This window comes from Otolemur garnettii, unplaced genomic scaffold (genome assembly GCF_000181295.1).
Source record: "Otolemur garnettii isolate 467f Iridium unplaced genomic scaffold, OtoGar3 scaffold00081, whole genome shotgun sequence".
NCBI classification, from domain to species: Eukaryota; Metazoa; Chordata; class Mammalia; order Primates; family Galagidae; genus Otolemur; species Otolemur garnettii.
In genome coordinates, this window is record NW_003852476.1 from 1,361,659 (window position 1) to 1,381,455 (window position 19,797).

At 43.4% G+C, this 19,797-nt stretch overlaps 1 protein-coding gene across 4 annotated transcripts in view; it reads left to right on the plus strand.

The window, feature by feature from the left end:
* Positions 1–9,041, plus strand: part of TMEM260 (transmembrane protein 260) — a 75,647-nt gene extending 66,606 nt beyond the window's left edge. For all 4 annotated transcript variants that reach the window (XM_003794401.3, XM_023515866.1, XM_023515867.1 and 1 more), the window contains 3 exons: positions 1,068–1,121; positions 2,657–2,747; positions 8,614–9,041. In XM_003794401.3, coding sequence (XP_003794449.1) covers positions 1,068–1,121; positions 2,657–2,747; positions 8,614–8,868 — 400 coding nt within the window. In that variant the 3' untranslated portion in view covers positions 8,869–9,041. The remainder of the gene's footprint in view (positions 1–1,067; positions 1,122–2,656; positions 2,748–8,613) is intronic.
* The last annotated feature ends 10,756 nt before the right edge of the window (positions 9,042–19,797 follow it).

Genomic DNA, 19,797 nt, shown 5'->3' on the forward strand with positions numbered 1-19,797 from the left:
GTACCTGGAGCACTGCTAGTTATGCAGCTGGAGCATTGCTAGTTATGCAGTTGGAACACTGCTAGTTATGTACCTGGAGCACTGCTAGTTATGTAGCTAGAGCACTGCTAGTTATGTAGCTAGAGCACTGCTAGTTATGCAGCTGGAGCACTGCTAGTTATATACGTGGAGCACTGCTAGTTATGTACCTGGAGCACTGCTAGTTATGCAGCTAGAGCACTGCTAGTCTGCCATACATTTCTATACAGAGTTTACTCTTGCCCATATGGAAAATGAGTCACTACCTAGACAAATGTGTCTAGGTTTTTAAATTTTTTTAGTATTATATGTAATATAACTTTTATTTTTTAAATATTATATGTTAAAATTTTATTTTTTTAATATTATATATGAATAATTTTTTTAATTATGAGTTATTTAAAGATGATGATATATAATCTATTGGTTATAATTTAGAGATCACATTTCTTAAATGACATAAGCATTCTCTTAAGTTAATTTAGCAAACACAGACTACACTGTTGTGTAGCTGCCAGGGGTGGACAGTTGGGCTGAAATCAAATGCTCCTCCATCATCTAATGAGAAGTTAGAAGGTAACACTGCTCTTCAAACAGCTGAAGATTAAGTGCATGCACATAACATCACTCATCTCTGTTCTATCAAAATAGATAATTAATAAGAAACATTATAATTAAAAGGAAGAAAAATAAGCCAATGCTTTGGTCCTCATGCTTTGAGCGACATCCTAATTTCAGCCATGACTTGGCACAGCCAGGTGTCCCCCTCTCTTTAGACCTCTTCCTACTTCCCTCCCACCCACACACCCCACTTTATGTGCTCCCATGAGGCACTAGAGCTCATTACACAGATTAAGAACACATGTACCAAAACTCAAACTCCTAATAGTTGAACTTTTTTAGGGGAGTAAGTTTATTAGTTTGACACTATCAGTACTTCAAGATCCAGCCAATTTTATTGGCCTTGAATGATCATAAAGTAGGTGTTACCTATCCAAAGCAATAAATGTAGCTGACAGCAAGATGTTCCTGTTTCCTTAAAACTACAGGTTTGATTCAACTTCTTGGGAATCTGTGGCCAATGAAGAGATGTGGCAAGCAAGGTGACTAATCTACATTTCTGTGTTTACAATCTCTTTTAAATATGGCAGAAAAGTATAATTATGGGAGTATAGTGAATGGTCGTAATAATAAAAATAACTTGCGTGAGCAGTTAGTTTGTTTGAGGCATTGTGCTAATCATTTATACATTAATATCTCATTTCATCCTCACAATAACCCAAGGAGTTATTGTTATCCCTGTTTTATACAAAAAACAAACTGGATGTAGAAGGGTTACCTGCCCCAGGCCAGGTAGTAGACATGGCTGCTAGTGACAGAACCCAGTGCTTACATTGTCTGACTCTGGGACCTCTGAACTCCCGAGCTTCCCTGCCTCCACTGAACAAAACTGAGAGTGATTGATAGAGCAGAGGCTGATAGTCCCAACCCTATCTCCACTTGTAATGAATGTGACAGGTAATTACTTAAGCACTTGTTTAATAACTATTAGAGGCCAGGCAAGATGCTAGGTGTCAAAGCAGATGTGAATACAACAGTTCCTACCCCCATGGAGCTCACAGTCTAATGGAGCAGTCTGATGTGTTAAATGAGATTTGAGCACTAATGTGATAGATGTTATGCTTTCCTGTTGTTCATAGAGGTCATACTGTCCTGTATGGAACATCTCAGAGGGATGCGACGGCTTCTTTTGGTTCCTGTCTCTTTTTAAAAGTCAAAATAACTAACACTGACAAACTCTTGCCTAAATATTAATGTAAAAGTCCTAAGTCATATATGAATGGGGGTTCCTTGTCCATGTGGAGGGCTCATTCAGGAAACACACAAGGATGCTCTATCTTAGCTAGGAACTGTGCACCAAGAATGGAGTTCTGATATAAAAGGCTTGTGTAAGTTTAAAGAGCTTTTTAAAGAGTGGTCAAAAAAGACAGCTCCCAAATAATGGTCAAAAAAATAGATGTGTTAGGGTTTATGTAATAGCATTTTTGAAAAAGTCAGAAAATGGCACATTTCATCTTATCAGTCTAGTCATAGGGACCAATACATCAGACTGCTCAGATACACCATATGTGTGCATGATTCTTCACTGTAATAGAAGGGAGAGCTTGGAGGAAATCACACAGAAGAAAGAAGATCATCATCTGGGCAGGTGTTGATTTTCTTGGTGTGCTGAATATAATTTGGACAAGTTCATGTGGCCAAAGAGTCTAGCAACCTTTGAAGAATTGGTCACACTTAGCATAAGCTGCCATGACGGCAGCTTCAGGGATATGTGACAGGCCAGCATGCCTCCCTTCTCCTGGCTACCCTTGTGTGACAGTAGTGGGTGTCTGAGGAGGAGTTGTGAGTGGTGCTGTCTAACAGTGTCAGTGAATGGTGTGGTGGCCAGTGTGGATGGAATCAATGTTTTAGTGGGGGTGGGGTGCTGTTTTACTGTAAGTGTCTGAATATGAGAGGATTAAAAATAATACAATAAGGTTTGTATATATTCCTTATCAGTAGAAAACCCTGGAAGATTTACCCCTAATTGTGAAATTGACAATATGATTTTAATGAAAGTTCCCACCCCCACTCCCAGGATGAAAACCCCATTCTTCATCTTTAACCTGGCAGAATCTGCTGATACGCCTTCATCCCTGAAAGCTCAGCTCTACCTTCGTGCATATGAAGTATGTGGTATTAACACTTTCACAGAGAAAGATGTATTGGGTTGGAGGGTGGTGGGAATTGTTTGGGATGGAGACTGGGTGTATTGCATTACAGTTTTCATTCTTTTATTTCCAGCTTAATTTGGGCATTATAAGGCAGCATATATGAAAAAAAATACTCAATTATATCACAGTGTCTAAAGTAAATGGCTGTGGTAGACAGAATAATGCCCCGGCAAGATGTCTGTGGCCTGACCCTCCAGAGCTGCGACTGTGTTCCCTTAACATGGCAGGGGGAGAAGGTATGATTAAGCTAGGCGTCTTGATATAGGAGATGAGCCTGGATTATCCAGGTGAGCCTCACATGATCATGAGGGTCCTCATGACAGGGAGGGAGGGGGTGAGAGAGAAGGAGATGTGATGCAGAGGCCAGGGTGGGAAAGGGAGTTTGAAGATGGAAGACGGGGCCTCAGAAAGGGGAAGGAAACAGATTCTTTTCTAGACTCCAGAAGGAGTACAGTCATGCTGACTTTACAACTTCTCATCTCCAGAAGTACAAGATAATAAATTTATGTTGTTTTAAGCCACTGTGTTTGTGGTCACTTGTTAACAGCAGCAATAGGAAACTAACATAACAGCTTCATAAAACACAACCATGACCCTGGCCATACATGGAATAGCAGGGCCATGGCTGGCTGAGTTGGGGTGACAGAGATGAAGGGGCACGGAGACTGGCTCTGTCTTCTAACTGTGGCCCCCAGAGCCACATGAACCTTCAGAGACACAGCCACACTGAGGCTCCCGGACAAATTGGTGTTCTCTGGTGGAGCCAGAGCGCAGAGGAGAGGCTTGCCACGGCGCTCACTGCTCTACGCGGCTTTATGCAGCTCTGCCTCTCCATGGTGCACAGCGCCAGGCTCACCAGGCTCCTGCAGACTCTGCTGGGCAGGAAACAGATGTGCCAAGGGCCGGCCTGTCTGAGCAGCTGAGCTGTTTCTGCTCTCTCTAGATGGCTGGGCATCCACTCAGCTGGGGCGTTCGTTTGGAGCTAAGTCAAAATAGCTTGTGTCCGATCATTATGAGTAATAGTTCTCCTAGGTTTGGGGGTTTTTTGTTTATTTGTTTCTTGTGTTTTGTTTTTGAGACAGAATCTTAGTATGTTGCCCTCAGTAGAGTGCTATAGCATCACCGTTCACAGCAACCTTAAACTCTTGGGCTTAAGCAATTCTCTTGCCTCAGCCTCCCAAGTAGCTGGGACTACAGGTGCCCACCACTATACTCAGCTACTTTTTGTTGTTGTTGTAGTTGACATTGTCGTTTTAGCAGGCCTAGGCTGGATTCAAACCCACCAGCCCTGATATATGTGGCTGGTGGCCTAACAACTGAGCTACGGGCACTGAGCCGACCTACCACATTTTTGATAACAGGAATAAGACTTGATTGCCTCCAACTCAATATTTGGCTTGGTCAGATACTCAGTAAATGCCCTGTGAGGCAATTAATCAATGAATAAACAAGCAGTGATCAAAACCTAGGAGATGGCTGGGCACCTCACAGCTCAGTGGGTTAGGGCGCTGGCCATGCACACCAGGGCTGGTGGGTTTGAACCAGGTCCAGGCCTGCTAAAACAACAATGACAATTACAACAACAACTAAAAAAATAGCCAGGCATTGTGGTGGGTGCCTGTAATCCCAGCTACTTGGGAGGCTGAGGCAAGAGAATTGCTTAAGCCCAAGAGTTTAAAGTTGCTGTGAGCTGTGACGCTATAGCACTCTACCGAGGGCAACGTACTAAGATTCTGTCTTAAAAACAAAACACAAGAAACAAATAAACAAAAAACCCCCAAACCTAGGAGAACTATTACTCATAATGATCGGACACAAGCTATTTTGACTTAGCTCCAAACGAACGCCCCAGCTGAGTGGATGCCCAGCCATCTAGAGAGAGCAGAAACAGCTCAGCTGCTCAGACAGGCCGGCCCTTGGCACATCTGTTTCCTGCCCAGCAGAGTCTGCAGGAGCCTGGTGAGCCTGGCGCTGTGCACCATGGAGAGGCAGAGCTGCATAAAGCCGCGTAGAGCAGTGAGCGCCGTGGCAAGCCTCTCCTCTGCGCTCTGGCTCCACCAGAGAACACCAATTTGTCCGGGAGCCTCAGTGTGGCTGTGTCTCTGAAGGTTCATGTGGCTCTGGGGGCCACAGTTAGAAGACAGAGCCAGTCTCCGTGCCCCTTCATCTCTGTCACCCCAACTCAGCCAGCCATGGCCCTGCTATTCCATGTATGGCCAGGGTCATGGTTGTGTTTTATGAAGCTGTTATGTTAGTTTCCTATTGCTGCTGTTAACAAGTGACCACAAACACAGTGGCTTAAAACAACATAAATTTATTATCTTGTACTTCTGGAGATGAGAAGTTGTAAAGTCAGCATGACTGTACTCCTTCTGGAGTCTAGAAAAGAATCTGTTTCCTTCCCCTTTCTGAGGCCCCGTCTTCCATCTTCAAACTCCCTTTCCCACCCTGGCCTCTGCATCACATCTCCTTCTCTCTCACCCCCTCCCTCCCTGTCATGAGGACCCTCATGATCATGTGAGGCCCACCTGGCCAACTAGAGAACCACAGCACTCTATCTACTGAGACTGACTTATTGAGACTCTGTTGCAAAAAAAAAAAGCATCAAGTGGCTGGGCACAGTGGCTTCTGCCTATAATCCCTGCCCTCTGGGAGGCCAAGGTGGGAGGATCCCTTGAGCTCAGGAGCTTGACACCAGCCTGAGCAAGAGTGAGACCCTATCTCTAGTAAAAAAAGAAAAAACTAGCCAGATGTTGTGGGCGCTTGTCCCAGCTACACAAGAGGCTGAGGCAAGAGGATCACTTGAGCCCAAGAGTTTGAGATTACTATGAGCTTTGATACTACAACACTCTACCCAAGATGACAGACTGAGACTCTAAAAAAAATTTTAAAAGCAGGCAAGAGAGAGACAGAGATGAGAGTTCTCAGTCACAGTTCAGTCTCGTAAGTACTATGAGAAGGACACAGATGTGCTCTGGGAACACAGGACAGAAGCAAGCTGGGGAGGAGAGGCTGAGGAAGGGAGGGAAGGTGTCTAGGGAAGGTGTGACAGGGCTGTTACCTGAGAGGTTACAAGGAGCTGGCCACACAGAGGGTGGGGCCAGGAAGTGAGAGGGAGGGGCAAAGGCAGGGTCCTCCAAGGGGTCCGGCTGGAAGACAGCAAGGGACATGATCACAGGGGAACATGCTGTAGTTCTGTCGTGCAGGGAGTCCAGGGTCTACTCCCACTCTGCCATTAATCATCAACTGTGAGTCAATTCACTTTTCCAGGCTTTAAACTTCAGAAGATTTTCTCTCATATCCTAGTCATACCTATAATCCTGTTTATCTCTAATACTCTGTAATTCTATGAAAAACAAGCAATATTTAGGTGGAAGAAATCAGAGGTATACTAATAGTTCACATTCTCATTAGTGATTTCTTCTGGGGCCAGTTGTTGAGTCTCCACTGAAGCTCATCTGTGGACTCACTGTCCCTTGGGTTGCAAGCTTTATTTTTTTTAGTGAACACAGATTGTTGGCATCTCCTTTGCATGTGTCTCCAGATGTGTGGCAAGACAAATAAGGCCAGTTACTCAATGGCAGTTATTCAGTTACCCTAGTACAGGTCTTTCAAGAACATTCTCGTTCGGTGTATGGGCTGGTTTTGTTACTATTTGCATTGTCCCACTCAGTTGCTATGCAGACCATTAAGTTCAGGTGACAGTAAGTTCAGGTATAGTTAGGGAGCAGGATGAGCCAACTCCTTAGGAATAAACTGGGCAAGGTGAAGTGTTCCAGTTAATAAGATGCAGCCCACGGGTGGCTCCTGTGGCTCAGTGAGTAGGGCGCCGGCCCCATATACCGAGGGTGACGGGTTCAAACCCAGCCCTGGCCAAACTGCAGCAAAAGAATAGCTGGGTGTTGTGGTGGGCGCCTGTAGTCCCAGCTACTAAGGAGGCTGAGGCAAGAAAATCACCTAAGTCCAGGAGTTGGAGCTTACTGTGAGCTGTGTGACACCAGAGCACTCTACCTAGGGCAACAGAGTGAGATTCTGTCTCTACAAAAAATAATAATAATAATAAAAATAAGATACAACCCACAAGACGGATGTCCCAGCCGCAGACAATAAAGAAAGCTATGCGGCTTCTCAGGTGTGGCACGCACGGCTTGATGGGTCATCGAAGTAAGCCGAGGCCTCAGTAGCTGCTGTCCCAGTGCCCGAGGGTCCAGCGGTTGGAGAAATGCGTCTGCTCTGGACTCTGAACCCACTGGGTAGGACTTAGAGCTGGCAGCTCCTGGGCACCTGCTTCATGTGGGCGGGGGCATCACACACAGCCCTCATCAGAGGCAGTCTCGGGAGGAGAGACTGCTGGAGAACAAAAGATGAGGAAAAGGCAGAGAAACTTTGTTTTAACAAGAGGATAAAAGCAGGCTGACTGCACAGCTGTGAGGTTGTGACTGTGCCTGGCAACTCTTTCCTGTATTATAAAAATGAAAGTAGTAAGGGGAAAGAAAGTTGCTTCAAAAGGCAGCCCGAAGACGAGGGTTACTTCATACCGAAATGGCATCTCAAACATGGATTGTTTTCACGAGGATGTTTTAAGATAGGTATGCATTTGTCTGCCTGGAGTAGAGTTGGAGGATGATACAACCAGGTCCCTTTCATCAAGATGATGTCGTGAACAAAGTTGTAATGCTGCAGGGCCTTGTCCCTGGGGAGGGTGTGGCTGCCTGCCTGTGCTCTCAGAGATTTCCCAGGAAGGCTGTGAAATTCCCAAATAAGCAAGTATAATGTTTCATTATACAGATTTATGTCCGCTTCTTTATTTGTTAAATTTTGATGTGTTTCCTCTGGAAAACTCAGTATCAAAAATTCTAACTCCACCCATTTAATACCATCACTGATGCTGAAAGACAAAATTCTAAATTTTTCAGGAAAAGTTTTAAGTATTAAAATTAAAAATAGTAGGATGCTGTGGAGATTTTAATGTCTCACTTTAAGATACCTTAAATTGGCTGGGTGCAGTAGCTCATGCCTATAATCCTAGCACTTGGGAGACCGGGGCAGGTAGACTGCCTGAGCTCTCATGGGTTTGAGACCAGCCTGAGCCAGAGTGAGACCCTGTCTCTAAAAATAAAATAGCCAGGTGTGGCAAGCACTTGTAGTCCCAGATACTTGGGAGGCTGAGGCAAGATAATCACTTGAGCCCAGAGTTCGAGGTTGCTATGAGCTATGATGCCACAGCACTCTACCAAGGGTGACAGAGTAAGAACTGTCTCCAAAAAAAAAAAAGATACTTTAAATTGTATCATGCCCAGCCTACCCCGTGACGCACGTGGTTGGACTATCTTACGGTTTGCTCTTGTGGTGGTGGTGTTTTAATGTAGAAAGAATACTGTGGGACAAAACATCAATTCCTTCAAGTTCTTTTTCAGACTTCTAATGAAAGCTGTTTTTTCTCCAACAGCTAAATTTAGAGTTTCAGTCTTTCTGCCTGTTAAGTAAATAGCTTTCCATGAATTAGAACTAAATCCCTTTCCCAGAACATCTTTCTGGAGGAAGAGCATTTTGTCTGACATGGTGTGTCTTTGGTTTGCCCTGTGACATCCAAAAACCTGAGGAGTGGTTTTAGATGAAGCATATTTGCCTCCTGCTACTGTAATAATTACAGTCACATCCTTGTATTTTCTGCATGGCCTAGCAATGATTAGATTTTTACTGTTGGCTGCTTGGGTTTCTTTTATTAGTATTAATTCCTCTGTTTTTGAAAAATGTTTTCTGTTTTTGAAAAAAAGTGAAGGGATAACAATGGAATACCAACATTGTTGCTGTCTTCCAGCTTTATAAGGAGATTGTGTATTCACAAAAGGAGCACCCAGTGAATTGGCACAAGAACTATGCCATCGCCTGTGAGCGGGTGCTGCGTCTGCAAGAAGGAGCTGTGGACCCTGAAGTCCTGTTATCCGAAACCATCAGACATTTCCGTCTCTATGCTCAGAAAGCGCGGAACGATCCACAGCATGCTGACATTTTAGTTGCTCTAAAGCACCTGAGAAAAGAACTGCAAAGTCTAAGAAATATGAAAAATGTCTGAGACAGCAAAATATGAAAAACCTGTTTATCATTCAGCTTCCAAAATTCTGAAGTTCAAAAGCTTTTCCTTCAAGAAAAGAACTACGGCTCGGCGCCTGTGGCTCAAGCGGCTAAGACGCCAGCCGCATACACCTAAGGTGGCGGGTTCGAATCCCCAGCCCGGGCCCGCCAAACAATGATGGCTGTAACCAAAAAATGGCCGGGCGTTGTGGCGGGCGCCTGTAGTCCCAGCTACTTGGGAGGCTGAGGCAGGAGACTTGCTTGAGCCCAAGAGTTGGAGGTTGCTATGAGCGTGATGCCATGGCACTCTACCCAGGGGGATAGCTTGAGGCTCCGTCTCAAAAAAAAAAAGAAAAGAACTACAAAAAGTTTAAAGCCAAATCACCTGTCAGATACAAGTGGCGCAGTGCAGTGGCACTGCTTGCTCCACTCCTGCAGAGTTCTGCTTGCCCCTCACCAAGCACATTTCCGTGAGGACCTGCGAGGAGCCTTCCTGCGTCACAGTCTCCTCCAGATGACAGTGCTTGATGCATTCAGGAAGAGAATGGATTATGTTGATGTAATGAAAAATCAGTCATGAGTCTTTTAAGGGCCATGCTTATTGAGATCAATTTTAAAGGTTAAATTCTTTTAATTTTGATACCAGACTAAAGACATTCTGTTTTCTAAAAGCAAAATCTCTTTTAAAAGGAATAAATCTACTTACGTTTCTAGTTAGGGTACCATTTTTTTTCAAGCAACTATACATGTTAACATAATCTCACACTTCAAGCTAAACACCAAGTGAGTGATATTTTGCAAAGAGTTTGGGTTTCATTGTCAGTAGTTCTCAACCTGTGGGTTCCGACCCCTTTGGACTGTATTAAAGGTTCACAGCATTAGGAAGGTTGAGAACCACTGTCCTGGATAGTTTGCTGGAATAGATAATTTGATGTTTGTTCATTTCAGCTACAAGAACTGATTGGCAAGTAGAAAGAATTTTCGTTATTTACTTAATTATTTTTACATTTATGTTTTACTGCTATTTGAACTCAGAGATCTAGGCCCAATAATTAGAAGGCTCCTGCTGCCAAAATGCAAAGAAAAAAAAAGGTGAGGAGTAGGGGGGATGGGGAAGTGATTCACTAAATTCATTTCTGTTACAAGCATCTTTCATACATATTACTATAGAGAACATAGCAAGAAATGCAAATAATAGTTCTTTATTTTATTATGACAGTTAATTAATAGCAACCTGTTTTAATGAATAAAGTCACTCAGAGTCCTTCAGCACTTCCTAAGTAGAGGCCAGCCTCTGTAGGGCTTCTTGTACCCCCAATTGTATAGCTCCTAGACTCCAAGCTATCTGGGCCCCTGTATAGAAATGCTCACTAATGAAGAGGGAGGGCTGGAAGCTTGTCCGCATTCAAAGATCACTGGTGAGCCATTCATCGAGGAAAGGCCCCTTACCAGGAGTGCTCGCAGTTCTGTGGCATTGTACTAGCAAAAGGGTCTGATCAAAGGTCTCCTGCCGAGCTTGCCTGGTTCCCTTTCATACTACGACCATAATTAAAACCACTAATTCTCTTTTAAAATGCTGCAGGATGCCATGTAGGCATCTGTCTGGAGTGTCCTTTGTGATGTCATAAGCTGTTAAGGACCAGTGCGGAGGGCTTTTGAGTGAAATGCCAGTCATGAAGGTGCTTTAAGACAAGGGTGCCTCTAAAAGCTTGACAGGGCCCTGACTGCACAATTCGAGCTGAATTTGCCCCTTGTCAGCTGGCAGTAAATAAATCTCAAAGGGGGAAAAGCTGAAGTTTCATTACCTGATCCGTGGGGCTTTGTTGGTTTTGGCATCACACAGGGGAAGCCCTTGCCCCTCCATTCTCTGGGTTTGAAGATGTCCATTGGAGCCTGCAGTGCCTGGATAGGGTTCAGAGCGGGACCTTTTGAAGAGTGTCAATAGTTGTAACAGTTCAGCTGTTAGGAAGACAAATAAACGGAGGAGCTCATTAATCCGCTTTTGGCTCTCCGTGCCTTTTGCCCTTTTATCACAGCCTTATTAGGCTCCTGCTCATCTTGAACCAGAAAAAAATGAATTGAAGTTGTTGAGCGCTAATTGGCAAAGACTTTTAATCATGGGCCAAGGACTTTCACTGACTTGAAAGTAACTTCTCCACAGGGAAGGACCAAAAACCTACTTTACCTTAAAACAAAAACCTGTTAAAGAGTTCAGCATGGTGTAAAAATTTAAGGAAGCGTCAATAAGTTGTTTAAGTTTATCCATTTGAAAGAAATGGTATTAAGATTATGATTTTTACTTTCCTAAAAAAAAGCACAATAAAATTCAAACATTCCTTAGAAATGCATTGTCCGTCTTGGTTCAGAGATCACGCGCAGGTATGAGGTGATGGTGTTTGTTTCTGGATATCTGTCCTAGGCGTATGAATATTCATCTCAGCATCTGCATATGTGTGTGGTATCTGAGGAAGCTTCTTACTAGTTGCCCTGAGAGTAGCAGATGAAGTCCTCTTTTTGAGAATATTGGGGGTTTTTTTTTTTTTGCAGATTTTGGCCGGGGCTGGGTTTGAACCCACCACCTCTGCCATATGGGGCCAGCGCCCTACTCCTTTGAGCCACAGGCGCCACCCCTAGGATATTGGGTTTTTTTAATTTGTGTCTCTGGAACTACATATGTGGCTGATATCCATCATATATTGATTATTATCAAATGGCACCTAATGATTCTGCATTTATGCAACAATGGCTTTGGGCCACTCTCTCTTTGAAAAAGCAATGATATGATGGCCCAAAGTAGATAGCATGGTAATGATTTAAATTTCTAAAATTTGTTTGTAATTGAAAAACTAGTAAACTAAGCTGAGATGTAGGGATGTTGGGCTGGATTCCCAGATCAACCTCTTTGGAGAATACTTTCCTTTCTAGTGTGTGAGATTAAACAAGTTACTTTCTTTTTCATTCTTTTGCTTTTCTTGACAAGTGCACACACACCATAAAGTCTGATGAAAGGGGTTTCCTATAGTCTGACCCCTGACATTGATGAGAATGTGAGGGAGGTGACTTCTCATGCAGGATCTGGCCAGCGTTCTCCTAGCAGTGTCCCAGGAGTGCTTGGCCTAAGGAGCAAGTGGGAGCCAGCAAAATGGTCCGTCTCCCACCTGCTGCAACGCCCTGCTGCCTGGCACTGAGACTGGCACACAGCAAGGCAAGTAGAGAAGGGGTCATGGGTGTGTGTTGCCTGATGAGCCACTGAGCTCGCCCCAGCCCTGCCCCTCTGCTGCAGGCCTGCTTGTTTCTGGGTATTGACATTCTCTTTTGTGTTGTTTTTACAAAGGACCCTTGTTGGGGGGAGGGGGGATCTGAATAAAGTCAATAGTTTAAACTTTAAAAAATTTTTGCTTTTCAGCTGGGTACCCATAGCACAGTGGTTAAGGCACCAGCCACATACACTAAGGCTGGCGGGTTCAAACTTGGCCCTGGCCAGCTAAATAACTGCAACAAAAATTAAAATAGCCGGGTGTTGTGGCAAGTGCCTATAGTCCCAGCTACTTGGGAGGCTGAGGCAAGAGAATCCCTTAAGCCCAAGAGTTTGAGGTTGCTGTGAGCTGTGACACCACGACAGTTTACTGAGGGCAACATAGTGAGACTCTGTCTCAAAAAAATATATATTTTTTTGCTTTTTGTCTATAACTCAAAATACAGCCAAAATAGGAGGCACTTAGTTACTAGTATGCTATTTTGAAAGTTTTGGGTAGAAGTTGTGCAGTCCTTAATCTTATTTCCCAGCAGTGTTCCTCAGAATTTTAAAATGTTAATGATTTCAATATTCAGGGGGAAACAGTTACAGCAAAGGTTAAAAAGTAAAAATGAATCCTTTGACTGCAAATTCTTTTACTGTGTTTTACTTCTGTTATATTTTATAAATGTGCCGACATAGGACACTATTTAAAATTCTGTTCTAACTGGCTCTGAGTTAGGTAGTTAGGTAACGAGAACAATTCCCACCCAGTAAGAGGGTCCCACTTCTTTGCTCCTCCTCAGATGGTGTTGTGGATGTGAAACCCTCTAAAGCTGAGATAAACACATGCGTAATGTTTCCGGGGATTGTGGGCACATCTAAAGGCCATGCTCCTGGCATAGCATAACAGCAAACGGGGTGAAGGCCTTGGTGGTGATCGTGTTCAATGAAGACGTCACTGTCAGTGCCTTCTGCAGGGCTGTTTGGTTTGGATCAGCATGGATGGTGTCAGTGAAAAGCTCTGAACACTACAGGACACTTACCTGGATGTGGGAAAGCAAATGAGCAGGAATACACCCTGAAAACAGGGTTTTTCAGGGAAATAAATCCCAACTGTTCTTTGGTAATGTAATATATATTTCACTGAAATTCTGTGCACGAGAAGGTTTGAGAACATGTATTGAGAAACAGATGAGTTGGAGGTGGCGGAAGGGCAGGGAAGGAAAGGATAGGGTTCCACACTGCCCTTGCGAAGCTGCGGTATGACCTGAAGGCGGGGTTCTCTGGCTTGTTTCTGCAAATCAGAGTATTGTGGCAGAGGGCTAATGTTTGGTAATGTAAGCATTGTGGTAATACTAAAAAATGGATATGGTTGAAAACATTTCAAGACAAAGGTCAAAAAGACAAAGACAGATTGGTGAGCCACACTCTGTCCAGCTTCACAGAGCAACCGGCTAGTTTCAGGCCTTCTGGACCATAGTCCCCATGAGGTAAGGACAATGTTAAATTAAGTTGTAATAAAAGATAAATAGAAATAAGCCACATCTATGGTTAAATATCTTTATAAATTTAATTGTTTAGAATTTGTTATAATTCTGGTATAAGTTGCATGGGGGGATGTTAAAAAATGGAAATAGCATAACCTTTGCCTTGTTCCCATTCAGCTCCCAGAAATACAGGCCACCAGAGATGGTGGTTCTTTTGGGTATAGCCACTGTGTTTAAAATGCTGCATGTCCAGAAGGTAGAGAACTCTTTGAAGACTTATTAGTTTTTGATTAAATGTCATACATAGTTATACAGGGTGTCCATAAATTGCACACAAACTTTATGGGCACCCTGTATGTAGTGTATGTTGGTTATGAGTTTATGTATTATATATTATAAACTAATAAATGGAGATTGTGTTTTTAAAATAACAAGCATAATTATCTTCTATTTAGAAGTGTTATCTAAATGAGGTTTGGGGGGTAATGTAACCTTTTAGAGAAGATATTTAAGATTTCTCTCAGCTAAATGAAATATTCCTTTAGAATTCAGCAGTTCTCAACCTGTGGGTCGCGACCCCTTTTAATAATGAAAGTACACTGGGGCATTAGGAAGGTTGAGAACTACTGCTTTTGATGATTGAACCAATGGAAATGTCTTTAATACCTGTGACTGTCACTTACATACAACAGTGTGGTTAAAGCCAGAAGGAGAACACTGGAAAACCAGATCTAGTGCTCTCGTCCCTGGATTATGGTGTTACTCCCTGTGTTGCCCTGGCATGCTAGAACTTGATCTCAAAAACCGCAATTCAGAGGATTTTGAGGAGAGGATAAAAGGTGCAAAGACTAGAATGTGCTTGTAATATCTTCCCTTAAAATAGGTTTTGAAAGTAGAGGGGAGACATTACAAAATTGTTCCACTATTAATAGTGCTTTTAGAGTATAAAAAAATCAAGAGCTCTTTTAAGTTACTCCGACAAAAGGCTACAGATAATTTATAGGCAGCTATTTATCCATTTATCAAAACACTAGGGTTCTGTTGATTGGAAAGTTAAAAGCCAATCTGGCAAGTGAAAGGAAATTATAAAAAATTTATTTTTACAGGAATGAAAAGCTAGAGTTTAGTTGTGCAAAGCTTGAATTTGTTGTTGGCTTTTATTTTGTGTGTCGTAATTTTCCACTAAGTTTTAGCATATTTGTTCAGCTAAGTTAAGCTCCTCTTTCAGCGCTGTTGACCTGGACAGTCACCTGTGCTCACCTGGGGGCCACTCCTCAGCTTGTAGGCCTGTGCTGACTTACAGTAACTGTCAGACGGAGTCATGACATCAGTGTGGTGGGAAATCACCAGCTTTTTCTTGATGAAATAGAATAAAAATATCAGAATGCATTTGAGGAAACAAGTGATGTTCCATGCAACACTTAGGTGTTTATAAACTATGCCATTCTATGCATGTGTGTGTACCTGAAAACATTTACATCTAGAAATGTGTGTGCTGAATCACATATAGAGTGCACTTCTTGTTGTGGGTCACAGTAAAATAAAAATTTGAAAGTCACCAGCTTGGGAAAACTTAACACCAAGGAGGGTTAGTAAGGGATTGTGTAGTGTGATTATCCTAATTAATCTAGTTTCATAAATAAAGAAACCCAGCCCTGCACTAAATAAGCGACTCCGTTGATGTTGCACAGTGAGGTAGTGACGGAGCTGCACCTAGAACATGCTCCTGGGAAGTGTTTTCCCCACTTCCATCTCAGCTGCCTTCTACCATCAACTCCCTGGCACTTGAAGCCTTCACTTAATGAAGCTGTGAGAAACTTTTCTAGAGGTAAATGGCTGTGAAATCAACAACCATGTCACAGGAAATTACTTAAAAGCTATACACTGAACCTTTTCCTCCTCTGCCGGAATGTAATTTTTTTTTTTTTTTTTTTTTACAGTTTTTGGCTGGGGCTGGGTTTGAGCCCACCACCTCTGGCATATGGGGCCGGCACCCTATTCCTTTGAGCCACAGGCACCGCCTGCTGCTAGAATGTAATTTTTTTCCCCTTTTAAACAGGGCCAGTTGCATCCCTGCCTTTTGACTTAGAATTTCCCTACCCATTCTGGATTTAGGAATATATACCTAAATTAAAGGGTTTTAGTGTGATAAGAAAAAAGTCACTTTCAAATCCAGGAACTTATTAGCATAAATTACATTCCAGCTGAATCAGCTGCTGGCAACTTAAAATGTTGCACTCGTTTATATATTTCTTCCTCCTCCTAAGCAGAGTTTACAACACAATCACATTTCTATGTTCCACAGAAAGAAATACATCCCAGCTGCACTGGAATATTCACTGAGCTGGGAATCAAACATTGCCTCCCAGAAACCCAAACCACCCAGAGCTGGTGTTCATGGTGGTAGTTTGGCTCAGCCACTTTACTTAAATGTTAAGTGTTGGCTAGGCGCCCGTGGCTCAAGTGGCTAAGGCGCCAGCCCCGTATACCCAAGGTGGTGGGTTCAAATCCAGCCAGAGCCTGCCAAACAACAATGACAGCTGCAACCAAAAAATAGCTGGGCTTTGTGACGGGCGCCTGTAGTCCCAGCTACTTGGGAGGTGGAGGCAGGAGACTCGCTTGAGCCCAGGAGTTGGAGGTTGCTATGAGCTGTGATGCCAGGGCACTCTACCCAGGGGGACGGCTTGAGGCTCTGTCTCAAAAAACATAAAAAAAAAAAATGTTAAGTGTCCAGAAGACAGAGACCTCCTTGAAGACCAAGTTTCTGATTTCCTAATTAAGAACCTTTTAAATTCAGTGTGTAGTTGATAATGATTTCTTCCAAATTTGACTCTTGGGTCATATGTCTGATTGCAAAAATATATGCTATAATAATAACTATTACTATAACAAATAATCTTGGTGATGATTGTTAGTCATTGAATTGCTTCAGTGATTTATAATCACCTAAATTTCCTTCACTTACCTTTAGAATTGGAAGTAACGTCGTTCTTCATCTTTGGGAGACAAATATGATGCCTCTCATGAAACAAAGACCCCTTCTGATATAACAGCCCATGCTGAGTGCATTTTGTGCATTTGATAACAACATAAGGATGGCCTACTTCAGAGGGGTAGCAGAGAGGATGCTTTTCCTATTTAACTGGTCCCCTCCTGAACGAATCAAAAGAGACTATTAAATACTGTTAAATACCTGTTAAATATTGTGAGCTAATTCTTACAAAATGTGTGATCCTATACAAGAATCAAACAAAACTAGACCCTTGTTTCAGAGCAATCCCATGAGCTCCCATAATAATTGTGCTTAAGATTGCTACGTACAACATGTGACCTGCTCAAAGTTTTGGTAAAATAGAGATGCTACTTTCCTTTTTTATTACAGTCCACCTGAATTAAACAAACATGAGGTCTGACAATTAAATTTGCAAACTCATCCTAGAAAAAGTGCTACTCACCCCGCTGCTGAATATCACTATGGTCACCTTTGAGGCACTGATGCCGGTACCTAGTCCACCCTTCAAAGTAATTTTGCAACTCTTTTCTGAGCTATTTTTCAGAGCTGTCATTGCTTGGGGGCCTGACAATTAAGTTCACAAACCTGCTACTGTGTGTTACATTAGCAACACCATCCAAACAACTCAGTAAGCTTTCATAATCTTGGTACATTGTGTCTTATGCTGTGTTCATGTCGACATGTGGCAGTATTTTGCTGAGTGGCGGTCATTTTTGTTGTTGCATGTTTTTGCATGCCATAGGACAGCTCTGATGGCCATTCCAGAAAAAGGAGTTCCAAAATTGCTTTAAAGGGTGGACTCGGCACTGGAGTCAGTACATAGCTTCCCAAGGGAAGCACTTCAAAGGTGACTGAAGTGATATTCAGCAATGAGGGATGGAGCACTTTTTTTTTTTCTTTGCGGTTTTTGGCCGGGGCTGGGTTTGAACCCGCCACCTCCAGCATATGGAGCCAGCACCCTACTCCTTTGAGCCACAATCACTGCCCGGTATGTAGCACTTTTTCTAGGATGAATTCACAAACTTACTTGTCAGGTTTCCACACCTTAACAAACACTTTGATTTCTCCCTTAAAACTTCCATAGCTGTGTGCTTTCTTCAGCAGGAAGTCACCGTGACCTCCCAGGAAGAGAGGACCACCCCTAGCTCACACTGCCTGCTTAGAGACGCGTGTGAGAGGCCCGGCTGTGTGTTCACCATGCCCTAATGAAGCAGAGAGCAGAACCGAGTCCTGCCCTGCTCTGCCTCTCACATTCATGGGTGTGCACTGTTCCAGAAAGGACAGGCCTTTTCTGAAACACACCAGCAGCACTGAACAGTGTGTAGTTAGAGCTGGACTCCCTCCTCTGTCACTTAGGAGTTGTTTGTCTTGGGGTTTCTAAAGTTCTGTGTGCCTTAATTTCCTTTTCTGTAGGACAGGACACAGTAGACTTGCTCTGGGGTTGTGCGGATGGAATGGATTGATGTTTACAGAGTGCACTGAGCAGAGCCTGAGGCATCCCAACTGTTGATAGTGGTTCCCAAATTACCTGGATTCCCACCCGCTGTTCTCATTAAATGTCTGTAAAAGCTGCTCTTACCTATTTATGCTCCTCCTGAAATAGATCTGCAAAGCCTCCTGGTGCTTTGCTTCTCTCTCTTGTATATTTTTTAAAGCATCCCCACTAAATATGCATCTGGGAAAATTTCATAATTCAATTTAAATTGATAATTATAAAAAATGTGTCATTTAAGTTATATGGGTAACTGGGAATTACAGAAGAGTGACTAAAAGGCACTAACCAGAAGGAGAAATGAAAACAGTCCCATCAGTAGAGAAACGCACCTCAGTCTGTGCACACAATTCATTTCATGTAACCTGTTACCATGACTGTCCTTCCCTCTTCCTGTTGGGTTCCCCAGACCATGGCCCATCTGAAGAGAGACTTCGAGGTAGTTGCTCTTTGCCCCTCCTCCCAAATTAGATTTTGCCATCTGTACATTTGATCTGATTCTACCTTTCCTCAGTGTGGATTCTCCTGGTCCAGGGGACCTCCCAAAGAATAGTCTCCCTCTAAGGCAGCTTTTCCAGGATCTTAGGGGACAAACTAGGGACAGGAAGCTTGGAGTCAGAGCACAGGGACACTGCAAGGCTCTCAAAAGCATCCTGGGGACAGACTCATAGATTTCTGAGCAAGGATGAATGGAGCGCTGAAGAATGGTGACAACTCAGGGGGTGGGAACCTAGTTAATTTGCTAGGTCTGTTTATAAATGAGTGCTCTGTTCATTTGCTTATTTTTTTAACTCATTTAATCAGTAAACATTTTTTGAGCTCCTGCAATGTGCCAGGCCCTGAGTATTAGGTTTTCAGAGGGAAACCAGACAGGCAAGGGCCCTGTTTCATATGTAAACTCCGTTCTGGGGAAGCAGGAAGCCAAAATGCAAGTCTGAAAATCTGCCAAAGGATCTTTTTTCACCATTGCTACATTTTACCCAACCAAGGAAGTCAAATGTGCTTTCTTGTTAAAAATGCTACTTGAGAGGCCAGGCACAGTGGCTCATGCCTTTAATCCCTAGCAATCTGGGAGGCCAAGGCAGGTGGATTGCTTGAGCGCTGGAGTTTGAGACCAATCTGAGCCAGAGACCCTGCCTCTAAAAAAAAAATAGCCAGGCATTGTGGCGGACGCCTGTAGTCCCAGCTACTTGGGAGGCTGAGGCAAGAGAATCACTTAAGCCCAAGAGTTTGATGTTGCTGTGAGCTGTGACACCTGGGCACTCTACTGAGGGTGACAAAGTGAACCTCTGTCTCACAAAAAAAAAAAAAAAGCTACTTAGGGATAGGCTCTGTGCTCCATGCCTATAATCCCAGGACATTGGGAAGCCAAGGCAGAAGGATCACTTGAGGTGAGGGGTTTGAAAACAGCCTGGGCAACATAACAAGACCCCCATCTCTACAAAAAATTTTAGAAAGAACAGATGAATGGGGTGACGAAGTCCCAGCTACTCAGGAGGCTAGAGCAGGAAGGTCATCAGGAGTTCAAGGTTATAGTAAGCTGTGATTGTTGTGCCCAGGAGTCTCTCAAAGACCATACTGCCAGACAAGTCAAGTTTAAAAGAAGAGTCCTGGCTTGGCGCCTATGGCTCAGGCAGCTAAGGTGCCAGCCACATACACCTGCACTGGCAGGTTCGAATCCAGCCCGGGCCTATCAAACA